Raw genomic sequence first — 12,232 nt, forward strand, 5'->3', positions numbered from 1 at the left:
AAGATATCGGAAGTGACGCATTTAACATCTGTAAAGCTAACCAGTGAAAACATAGTCGTTTAGATTTTTGCTTCAAATTAAAGAGAATCAACACGCGATGATCATGAATATGGCGCTTCAGAAAGATTATATTAGATTTTCTGGTTTATATAACTGGATAACTCCCATGTATGTACAAAAAAACAAACCATTAGTGGTAGATTGCCATTTTGATAGTGGCAGATTTTATTTTATTTTTTCATCTTACTAACCGGAAGTAAGAATCCAATCGTCAATGCGCCGCTATCAGCAGACGGGAAACTCACATGCTGCATTCAGGTGGAGCGTTTCTCTGAAATACTTTCAAACGTAAACATTTGGAAGTCGCGGAAATATGTTATTAAATGTAAACGTAATAATTCTTAGTGTTTAAGCTCTGGCTTTCCGGTCCGCTTCTTGACGAGTAGCGGTTGCTATGAAAAGCTAGAAAGATGTATATGTGTGTGTTTTCTTAATGTTAACTGATGCTAAAGCTATTCTTTAAAAATGAGTTTATTGGAATTCTTCTAAATGTTTAAATGCTTTTCCCGCAGAAACTGGCACCAGAGCCATGGTGTCGAAGAAGAAGACAGTTAAATTGGAGGCTGTGGTGTTGGACGAGGAGAAACTCCAGAAGCTTTTAGGTAATATATTGACATGTTTCCCACAAAATAACATCCCAGTGGTTAACTGAATGTCAGTTGAGTGTCAATGTCCGTTTGTAGTCTACGCTGGATTACAACAACACAAGCTATAGCAGTAACTTGGCACAAAAGGTAGTGTTGTCAGTGTAGAGATATCGTTAACAGCGCTTTAGTTACACAGTTTTCATCAGTTGACACGGACAATATGGCCACTGCCATGATGTATGGTTTGAACTATTTTTTAGAAAAGTCACCAATGAACCCACTCAGGTTGTCATTGCGAGTGACAAGAAAGGACCAGATCAGAGTATATCAGAGGGACTTGTGGAGATGTTTGGAGACAAAGTTAAGGAGACCAGGTGCTTTGAACAGTTGGAGAGGAGACACAGTGTTGGACCATGAATGATAGCAATGAAGAAGAGGAAGAAAGCTAACAAAGTTCAATGAAGAATGAGGAAATGAAAACTGTAGATGTGGATATGGAGGATATGGATGCCATTAGGTCCTTTTGGACCTAATGGCATCTGCTCAATTTTAGTACTTTTATTAAAGTAGGAAGTATCTTTAAATATTTCAGCATCCTTATCTGTGGATGGAGAAGAAGATGAAGTCAAAAAGATCGCTCGAACGCTGCAGACATGTTTGGAGCTGGATGAGCCAGTGAAGCTGGTAAAGCTGGTGAAAAAGGTTAGCTACATATCCACTCAAATCTACTGATGCAAGAGTTCTTGCCGAGCACTTGTTGAGAAAGGAGTAATAACTCATGACTGGATTAATGTGTTGGTTGTGTCATTTGTAATCCATTCAGGCTGGTGACCAGTTAAAGGCACTGACTGAGCAGCAGTGTCATGGAGCTCTTCTGCAAGACTGTCTGAATATGCTGGCTCTTGTGTTTACCTCAGTACAGGCTAAGAATCCGCTGAGGAGGGCCATCACCAGGTATCTGATGTTTCCAACAGGCTGACCCCATATTTTTCAAAGTTTTGTTTGTGTGGACCCTTCATGTGATGTGTTTTCTGTGTGGCTGCCCGCAGTGCTCTGAGCTCAGTACCACCTTGGCTTCATGATCAGACTGTATCACATTTGTCCGCCTGCCTGTCCGATTGTTTGACCGACCCCACAGTGAACACATACTCAAACACTTTGGAGACAATTGCTGCCTGTCTTGATGGGTTCCCACTTGGTGAGATAGCTGACATCATTGTCTATTATCAAGACTGTTTCTTTCACTGAAAAGATGTTGTTTGTCTTCACAGGTGAGAGATGCATTCACAAACTACTGCCTGAAGGTGTGTGAGTAAAATTGGTCTTTCTTTCAATTAGCCTTGAATTCGTATAACTTTGTGTTTTCATATTATAGTTTTGGAGTTTCTTTGCAAAGGACTGAGTGAAGTCCCTCAACAGAACAGGTATGGGCTGCTATATCTCTGCCCAAACAGCTCCCAAGTCTACAGGTCATGTTTATGTATAACGTAATGTAGAGAACTGTCTCTGTCGCCCCCTGGTGTCTTCCTAGGGTCCTGTTAGGACGTCACATTGCTCAAGCGCAGCTCATGCAGTCATGTTTGGCTGTGGTGAAGACGTCAATGTTGGTCATTCAGAGATCTCAAGAAACTATCAATGCTGCCCTACATGATGCTGAGGGTCAGAGCAAGGTGGAGGAAACTCTGAGCACCCTTCTGGGCAGCTATGTCCACATCGTCACTGACGGTGAGAAGTCAAGACAGGGTGTAGCTTTCCTTTGCATGCCTGCAAAATGTCCAGGGTTCATGTAAAGCATGTTTTTTTTTCTCAATTCTCCAGAGGAGTTTATCCAGGCAGTCCAGAGTACAGCAGGGATGGCTGTGGTTCTATTGATCCGCACCGTCATTGGCTCAGGAGATGACGTTGCCTCCGTGGTGAGTTTCAGCCTGGTCTGACTTCAATTAGGAGGCCAAGTTGTCCTAACTTGAAGGGAGCTGAGACATAACACACAGTTGTAGACTCAGTGCACAGTCTCTTCTACTGACCCTGAGCCGTGGTAAAAAGCATTTGGCTGTAACTATACAGATGCTGCAGGTGGGGAAGATCGGTTTTGTCTTTCTTTAGAACATCGTGGATGTCTCTCCCCAATGGATCTGTCCAGAGATATTAGAGGGCAAGTTGAAGGCCAACCATCTTGAGCAAACGTCTCATGACCGAGTCATCCTTTGATGACTTTGATGAGTACATGAATGTAGGATCGTCCAATCGGAAACTGTCTGATTAAATCTTTAAGCAGTTTTCTCTCATCTCACAGTATGTTTTAACTGTCCGGATTTATCTAGTTAGGTTTAGCTTATGAACTTGGCAAAGCATCAAAGACTCCAAACAATCGCTTGCAAATTTCTAGCAACTCTCATGCTGTTTCAACTCATCAAAATATTAATTGCTGATGCGTTTAGAGGGGCTTTGACCAAAAATGTTGCTGCAGCACCTATCAGACTTTTCCTGTAATTTTAAATACGTCAACACAAAATGACACGATTGGTACTGTTGATGTCACTAGGACTGTTGTTGACCATATTCAGCTAATAAAGTGTTTTAGGGCTGCTTATTTCCAAAATCGAATTTCTCCTAAATGGCTGAACATTAAACACTTAAGAATATGTGGTGATGTGCTATGGTTTGGTTTCATCTTGCTAACGCCGGAGCTTACTCTCAAAGCGTGGGAAAAACTCAATAGTACCCGGGTGAGATGAGATCAGAAACCTGTCTGTGTTTTTATCATGTGCTAATTGCTCCTCCTTTGTTGACACGACACCTTTAGTACCCAGATAAAGTAATTCCTCATGTGTCAACAGGTGTCCAGTCTGCTACTCGGCTCATCAGATGGTCTGGACTCCGCCCCTCGGTGGCTGAAGCTGAAGTGTGAGCCTCTGTGCTCCAGCACTCGCCCTCTGGGTGTTTCCTTATACCTGTGTCATGGAGCACTGGCCATGCTCAGCTGGAAGAGTGCAATACCTGGTCCCCAGTGGGAGAAGCTGCTTCTGCTCGTCCCTCATACACTTCTGGGGCTTGACGTGAGGTGAATGTCAAGATTATCTTTATATAGCAATCTGTTCTGGTCCTCCATTCAAAGTAGTGCAAGCACTTGCATATCTTTATGTCAACGTGTATCTCTCTCTTTACAGCATTAAGGAGTCCAGCACAGCGATGGTTGTGGCTCGCACGCTGACACTCTGGAGTGGTGCTGCTCTTGATTGCCTACAGGGGGAGACACAGCTCTGTCCTCTCAGCCTCCAGCAGTCGCTCAGTGGCGGCTCGGATCTTCAGAAACATCTTCTCGAGCACATCTACTCTCACTGGGAGCACCCTTTAGATGGAGTCCGCCACCAAATCTGCTCCCTGTTCCGGAACCTTCTGCTCATCCACCAGCACATCCACTCCTCCAACAGTGACCCGATCAAAGATGGCTACATCAGAGAGCTCACCCAGAGTCTGCTGAAGCTGGAGTGGCACATGCGGGGGAAGTATGGTTCTTTGGGTTGCTTGGTGGACCTCTACGGAGCGAGCTACCTGCTGGAAATCCAGCCTGAGCTTCCTTCTCGTCTCCTGGAGCTGATGTGTGACCAGACCGTCGCTCCGTACGCCAGTGACCTGCAGGAGAGACTCTTCATCAGCCACAAGGCGCAGCTAACTGCTGATACTGGTACCGCAGAAGACGGGATGGAACAGTGGCACCGAATGTGGGTCACCCCTCTGCTGCAGGTGTTGTGCTGTTCTAGACTGGACCAGCATACCTACATTCTGGACCACTTCCTTCCGAAATTGCTGCGGTGCAGCCCGTCCAGTCTGACACACATGGTGCGCGCCCTGCAAGACACAGAGACCTGTGGAACAGGTGAAGATCTACTGTGACATGTGGCAAGTTCTAACAAGTTAGTGAGACCGACATGCAAACACAAAGTCTGTTCACAACCTGTTCCAGGACCTCCAGGATCCAGAGGTGCCTTGGGAGCTTTGATGACCTGCTTACGGGCCGCTCGCGCTCAGGGAGTGGTGTCGTCATCAGAAGATGGTCTGTGGGGCGGCCTGGTTCCCATTTCTCTGCTCAAGAAAGCTCTAACGCACAAACACGACCAGGTGAGTTCTTTGGATTTCATTTGTACACACACAAGGTTAACAATCTGTTCCAGGTGCGGATGGATGCTTTGGGTTTGGTGTGCGAGAGCCACCGAAGCACAGAAGTCCTGACCTCTCAGGAGATGGGACTCATCCGCCACTTTCTGCTGCCGAATCTCAACAGCCAGTCGCCCGCGGTCCGACAGCAGGCAGTCAGCCTTATGAAGAAGGTGCGTGTGACCCATGAGCTGGGTTTGCCAATGAGTGTGTGACCTTCACTTGGTGCTTTCACAGTTGCTGAACAGAGTGAAGGACAGTGCTCAGATGCTGCAGAAGAAGCAGACCCAGGAGAGAGACCCAGAACTGAGCGAACAAGCCCAACATTCACTTCTTCTTTACAAGGTCCACATGCAGCTTGTCCTCACTTTTAATGTTGTTTATCATAAGGTACATTGTTTAAAATTGTCTTGTTGTCTGCAGGAGTTTCTGCATTGGCTCTGCGAGCGCTTGTTTGATGCTCTCGCTCCTGGAGCTCCGTTCTCTAAATGCTTCATGTCTCTGCACCTGCTGGATCTGCTGGGACAGATCTTCACCTTCAGCACTGGTAGCTGACAAACATTGCACCTGATCTGTTCTTCTTTCACGTGCTTTATTGTTGAAATATTGCTGTGATTCCGAGCAATATGGAGCATCTCATTCTGTTTCTAAACTTTGCTCAGGGTCTCAAGGGTTTGCTTTGGGTGAGGTGGTGACCCCTGATCACGCCCAGAGTGTCCTTTACTGTGTTGCCAACAATTTCCTGGAAGTGAAAGAGCTGGCCTCAGGATTGCTATGGAAACTCCCACCAACAGCTGTGGGCCTTCAGGTAGGTAATTGAGGAGAGAGATTTCAATAATGTGCAGGAAGACACCAGTTTAGTTCCTGTTTAGTCGCGCTTGTTCTTCTTGTTATCCACACGATGGCAGCAAACTCCCCCATTTTGTTTGTGTGGGCTCTTGTAACGGCTGATTGTTGACAGTGATGATGCTGCTGCTGCTTTTCAAGCAGTTACATCTTCACCTCTGCTCCTGATCAGGATCCACATCAGATGCAGGCCATGGTTCAGGCCGCGCTGGACCTCAGCAGCAGCACCAGACCGTTTGACAGCGTCACAGCGGCCCACTTACTCAACCTGCTGCTCCGTCAGCGGCACCTGAACCAGGCTCTGCTGCTTTGTGCTCAGGAGCAAAGCGTAGAATACCAACCTCCCACTATTCTGCCGCAGGCCTCAGAAGCGCTCGTCTTGGAACTGAACGCCATGGCGGGTCAGCTTGTTTCATAACATTTGCACTGTTAAAATGATTCAGATGAAATTTCATTTCTCTACTGTCAATTTTATATTACTGGTTATATATAACCTATATATAAGTCTGTGATTCATTTATTTATATTTCAAAATGTTAATTATGATTTAATTCATTCAACATTTATTGTCTTGACATTAAGATCTAAATGAACATGCATATGCTATTAAGCACATGGCTTTATTCATCCCTTTGAGAGGTTCCCGCTGGGAAATTCAGGAGTTATTCTATATATCTAAAAATTAACCTGTCATACAGTCCAATGACAAAACAGTCAGTGTAATAATGTCCTAAATCAAAGTCATGTACTTAAGAATCTACTTCTTATTTAACTTGACAGAGAACAACATGCCGTTATGGAATTGCTAAGATCGATTGGAGTTTGAATCTATTGTATGATTTCTGCCTTCAGTGATTCAGTTCCTGCTACTTTGTCTGGAGTCTGAGGTGTCCAGGGCTGAGTCGGACCTCCTGCAGGCTGCAGCGTCCTGTCCTCTGTACGGCCGGGCTCACTGCATCACTGCAGTTCTGCAGCAGCTCAACACAAAGTGAGAACCGCCGGTGAGGTAACCATACGGTTGCAATTTAGTTACTATATGTCTCCATGAATGTAGGAGTTTGTGCTGCATGGATCAGTGGAGAAGTCTGGTGTCAGATCTGGTGGCCATGTGCTACCGGCTGTCAGATGTCGTGTCCCCCGTCGTCCAGAGCTCATCACCTGAAGGGCTCATTCCAATGGATGCTGACATGGGTAATAAATTTGACTTGGAAATGTGCTTTTCTTTGGTAAGATTTCACGCACTGCTATGATCAATGACTTCATTTGTATACATGCTTAGGTGCGTCACCGGGCCTCCAGAAGATCCTGCAGGAGATCCAGCCTAGAGACACCAATGATTTTTTCACCAGCACCAGAGAACTGGACACACAAGAGGGCGCTCAAACGCAGACAACAAGCACACCTTCTCTGGATCCAGGTGGGTCACACCTGACAAACTTACCTTAGTTTTAACTGTTCTACCTGTGTCCTCCTGATGGGGGCGCTCAACGGCAGCTTGTTGATGAATTCTGAGTGAGATCATGAAATATGAGGTGGTTGACTCCAGATGTATTAAGTACATGCTTGCTAGACTGTCTGTCTGGTGTGCGCTCCAGGAGGTGAGGGCTACCGGGTGACAGCCCAGATGGTGCTGGTGTGTTGCTGGCGGAGCATGAAGGAAGTGTCCATGCTGCTGGGACAGCTGTGTCAGAGTCTGCCGCTCAGCTACACCGGCGAAGATGCTCGCACACACGCCGGCCTCATCGAGGAGGAACAGGTGAGGCCGTCACATGATCAAGACTTGACACGCTTTTATGCCGACTGCAGCTGTTGTTGGAGCGGGTTCGACAACCTTTAATACTTAGAGGACTGACAGTGGTTCCATCAAAGTGCCCATGTAAGACTGTGTTCTTTCACTTCACCTGGCCTGCTCACCATCACTCTGAAGGAAGTCAGAGCAGTGGCTGTTAGAGAAGCAAGCCAGTGTTGCACAAAACTTCCTGACTACAATGAAATGCTGCAACAGTCTTGTGTTCTTCTTTCATCTTCTATAATAGCTCATATTCATGGGTTCAAAAAACCCCTGCTCCAGATTTTTATTTTGCCACTTAGACAAGATAAGCAACCTAGTGTGCTTGGAGATTTAGCAGCGACTGGTACACACAGTGAATATTTCAAAACACCCTTACTTCTCTGAGATAATTTCAGTCATGTCAGTTTTGTGGTTGTTCATGAAGTTAATATTCAATTTATCAGTTATATATAATTGTTAGTGTGGCTCACTCATGATGTGTGTCTTGAGAGAGATGATTTGTGCTTCTGCAGCTGATTCTACAGAAAGTAGTTCAATAGAGTTCAGCCACCTTTGACTCCATGTACTGTAAAGTTTTGTTTTTAGAATGATATATGGACTGATCTGCAGACGTCCGGCTAATCGTTGAAACATCAGGAACATTTTCACAAGTGTTGAGAACATTACTGTAATGGCTTCTCGCTTAATTTCATCACAATGAACTCAAGTTGTGGCCATTAACAGGCGACCTTACAAAGAAGCGCCTTTATCTCTCTCTCCTGGTATAGCAGGTTTGTGTAGCGGAGCAGTTGATGATGGGAATCGGTTCGTGTGTGTTTGTGACGCCACGCTGGGAGCCTCCTCAATTAGCATCCGCCCTTGTTAGCGCTGCGCTTTCATTTGAGGCCTGAGCCTGCTGGTTTAATGGTCCTGACTCCCCTCCCTGCTCCACCGCATTCTTTCCAAATCACTTCCACCACCAGCAGGAAAACACTCTGTGCTGCAAACAACAGACATGCACACGCTGACACACAGACAAACTCACACAGGAATAGTTGTCTGAGTGCTTCAGCATGTTCACGTCCATAATAACAAGGGTACCAGACATGGGCTGTGTTTGTCTGCGTAGGGGGTGGAGGGTGTGTGTGTGTGTTTGCTTGTTGACGATACATTTACAGTCCTGAGAGAGCAAGTCGGAAGTGTCAGTTAGTGCTGAATATGTGTCTTTCCCAGCAGCGCTTCTTGTTGTGCCCTTATCCAGTTTTATAATCCAGAAGGACGAAATAATTCTTAAAGCTGCTGATGTCGCGATACTGTGATGTCATTTTTACACATTATTTGACATCGACTTTGATGATGACAATTTGTCATGTTTGCCGATGTGGAAATAAATTCACCTTCTGTCGTCAGAGACAACTTTTTGGTTTTGTTATTCACAAGTTTCATAAGATTGTTTTAATGCTAACGCTGAAGATTAGGATTAGCACTGGACCGCGTGTTGTGATTTCATAGTGATGATGACTGACAAATTAACAGCTGCTTCTGCTGCAACAGGTGCTGCAAAGGTTTCGACAGACTATTTACCAGCTTGGCTCTATAAAATAAATGAGGAGACTGAATTTCATATGAGTGATGAAGGACAGTAGACAATGCTCAGTAATACAGAAGTGACGATTGTTAATTGTTTAAGAAGTGGTGTGTTGTTTTGGCTAAGGTGTGAGGGATCTGCAGTGATGTTAGTTGCCTCATCCTGGATCTTACCGGCTCTGAATGGAGGGCAGACAACTGACTGGAGGATTAGAACTGAATTTGCAGCTCCTGAGGTCAACTTCAGGGTCCGGGAGTTGGTGGTTCCATCATATATGCTGAACTGTTCTGGATGGTGGGAGGGGCAAAGGACGGAACACGCTTTAAAGTCCACTCTCATCTCTGCCATCTTGAGCCTGTTCACCAGTGAGCCAGCCTGGAGACATACCACTCGTACACATTTGAGATATGTAATGCTGGTGTTACTGAACCTGCTGACCTCAGGAGGTTAGGCTTTGGTCCTCTGAGACACAGTCGTCGGTTTGTGAGAGGTGGAAATTGATGAAACTCTTTATAAAACACTGTTTCCAGGTGTAGAAAGTCTCTAATGCAGTGGACCTGATGAACAGTGCGCGTCATCTCTACTTGTGTTTACTGTTACCATGGTGACCAGTCTGAAGTAGCGTCTTGAGTTTGTAATAACCCAGGTAGCTCCTGAACATCGTGGAAGATAGTCAGTCAGCTGAACTGCAGCTCCTGTGTGTCCAACAAAGCCTGCCTCGCTGACATCAGTTTGAGGGACTTGCCAGTTCGGACAACCGCTGCAGCAGTGACTGAAGCGTTCCTGTGTGATCAGATGGTAATTTATAGTGATGTGTTGGATGCTCTGATGTCCTCTGTGGTAGTTTTGGGACACTGAGCCAGATTACATAAGCAATAGTTTAACACGCCGAGAGGGAAAACTGGTTCTTTCTCGCTCAACCACAACTTTTTTCTTTCGTTCTCCTGAGTATGTGATCAGTGCCTGTTTGACAGCTCCAGGGACAACGCCAACAGCGTTTGGAAAGTTTGGCTCGATGGCGTGTGGACAGTGCTCCTCTTCATGATGTCACACACAGGGAGTGTTTGTATAAAGTCGCAGCAGGACTTGGACAGTGTTAGAACGCTGTTGGCCCGGCAATGCCACAGATGTTTTTGTCTCCAGGCGTCACCATGGTAACCAGTGATGAAGCTAATACTGTTACTTTTAAAGTGACGGTTGAGGTGGCGTAACAAGGACAAGTGTTTTAGATTACTGACTTTAAGGGACCACCGCGGTCGAAAGTCAGATGAACTTCGACAGATCCAGTTTGTCACATCTTGGCCTGGATCTGGATGGTTAGTTGGTTTAAATGAAATCATTTCCTTGTGAAGCTGAGCTCACTGGCTCAAGCGGAGGCGTCATGTGATAAGATTCCTCGTCGTTAGGCAGCATGGCAGTTCTGGGTCTTAAGAAACATATCACAAACTGTGCTCGTCGTTTGATGATTTAATGTGTCATGCAAAGTCAAACTCTCAGTTAATTCAATGGCAGGAAGTTGCGCACAAAATGACAGCTTCTCCCTCTTGTTTCGCGCTTCAGAAGTTTGGTCTGCATATTCTGAAATATCGTGTTGCATGTTATGCACATACATTGACTGGCAGCTACTCATACAGTACCTGTCAAATGAACCACATGTTCGAGGGACATCCCAGTTCCTTTCCTTCTAGCTGAGTGACACTTAAACTTGATACTGTGCTGCTGTTAAAGAGTATTGTTCGGTAGTGTGAGGTCTGCTAGCCAGCAGCTCTTTGTTGGGTCCTCACAGCCTGAGCTGGAATAATATAATCCAATTGCCTTTAACCCGGCAGCATGTAATCCCATCACGAGATTGCTGTGGTCGACTTGCAGCAGCAGCAGCAACAACAAACTGTTGTATCCGCGACAGTCGAGGGAGAATTAGTCTATTTGGGTCACTGTCACGGCCGCGGGCCACACGTGTAATTACACTTGGGAAAGTTCTCTCTCCAAAGTTTTTTTCTCGGAAACAGGCACACTTGCAAACAGGAAGTTGATTTCTAAATAAAGTCTCTGCCCTACCCCCCTACTCCGCAGAGGAAGCTTGCTCTGCCCTTTTAAACCGTTACACAGACGGGAACCTTCAGGGGCAAATCTTAAAATAGGGCGAGGCAGCGGCCCGGCCTCGGCCCAGCTCAGCACCGCAGCGGTCTGGGCCATCTAACAGTGACTGCCGTTTTTACCCGCGTGAGGTCAGGACGGTCCTGGGAGTCCATGCCGGCGTCCAATGTGATAAGTCATTGGGCTTGGTGCCGCTGCGGTCTACTCAAGCCGTACTTTGGTGTTTCAGTTAGTCCACTTTGGGTCTGCCGGGTCAGACCAGTTTGTTGACCAGTCATGTGGACAGAAAACAGGCTGTCTAAGCCTCTAACACCCGAAATTACGCTTTGCTGCCTTTTCCACATTTTTTCATAGTGTCGTAAATGTAATCTTTTCTCAGAACAAGAAGTATGAAGTCAAATGCGACATGAAGTTTTGGTTTTCAAAATGTGTTATTGCTACTTTTTTTATTTTTTAACATGCCTAACTCTTCCCCTGTGCTTAACACATAACAACACACTTAACACAACATATTTTTTTTCTTTTTATGTTTTCCCCCTTATATGTGAATGAATGACTATTTATTTATATGGCACATCATATATACAACAATTCTTTCATCAACAACTTGATCTGGGATCAAGATGGAGCACGGAGAAGAACAGTTCTTATAATTCTGGCCCTTTTCTAATGTAGTTTTAGGTGTCTGAATTCAATGACAATACACAATACTGCTTATCGCTCTGGCTTTGTGACTGTCCCCCTGTCTGTTGTCTTTGATGGGAGTCATAAATAAAGCACTTCATGAACAATATTCTTAAGGTCATAAAGATGCTATATAAAAGTTAGATTAGATTAGACTGCTATTAGACTATTACGAGTATTATTGTTGTTGTTTTAACCCTACTTCTTGCTTAAGAAAATTACATTTTATATATAACACAAATGTGTATTTATTAAGAAAAAAAGACAATTATCACCAGGTATTTTTGGATTTCATTTTAATTTTAGATGTCATCTTGAACTTTGGGTCTCTGGAACAAGAATAAAGGAATCTAAAATGTGTGTGTCCAGTGACTGTTGAAAGCAATGTAAAGAGCTCAGTCATCCAGGGCCTTGATCTAGAGCTTTTGGCTCCCCATGGAACTT

General features: G+C 45.2%; 1 protein-coding gene across 8 annotated transcripts in view; it reads left to right on the forward strand.

Annotated features, from left to right (window-relative positions):
* Positions 1-283: 283 nt before the first annotated feature.
* Positions 284-12,232, forward strand: part of thada (THADA armadillo repeat containing) — a 67,530-nt gene continuing 55,581 nt past the window's right edge. For 4 of the 8 annotated variants that reach the window (XR_008415810.1, XM_053875303.1, XM_053875304.1 and 1 more), the window contains exons 1-21: positions 284-318; positions 573-662; positions 1,240-1,349; positions 1,471-1,601; positions 1,697-1,845; positions 1,919-1,951; positions 2,023-2,071; positions 2,179-2,372; positions 2,466-2,560; positions 3,485-3,708; positions 3,815-4,524; positions 4,612-4,766; positions 4,820-4,975; positions 5,040-5,147; positions 5,226-5,349; positions 5,465-5,610; positions 5,821-6,049; positions 6,501-6,636; positions 6,703-6,839; positions 6,928-7,065; positions 7,244-7,404. Coding sequence is in view for 7 of the 8 variants with exons in the window: in XM_053875303.1 (XP_053731278.1) it covers positions 306-318; positions 573-662; positions 1,240-1,349; positions 1,471-1,601; positions 1,697-1,845; positions 1,919-1,951; positions 2,023-2,071; positions 2,179-2,372; positions 2,466-2,560; positions 3,485-3,708; positions 3,815-4,524; positions 4,612-4,766; positions 4,820-4,975; positions 5,040-5,147; positions 5,226-5,349; positions 5,465-5,610; positions 5,821-6,049; positions 6,501-6,636; positions 6,703-6,839; positions 6,928-7,065; positions 7,244-7,404 (3,288 nt within the window). In the remaining variant the exon portion in view is untranslated. The other 4 variants (XM_053875308.1, XM_053875306.1, XM_053875307.1 and 1 more) reach the window with 4 other exon arrangements.

Source organism: Synchiropus splendidus, chromosome 9 (genome assembly GCF_027744825.2).
Source record: "Synchiropus splendidus isolate RoL2022-P1 chromosome 9, RoL_Sspl_1.0, whole genome shotgun sequence".
Taxonomy (NCBI): Eukaryota; Metazoa; Chordata; class Actinopteri; order Syngnathiformes; family Callionymidae; genus Synchiropus; species Synchiropus splendidus.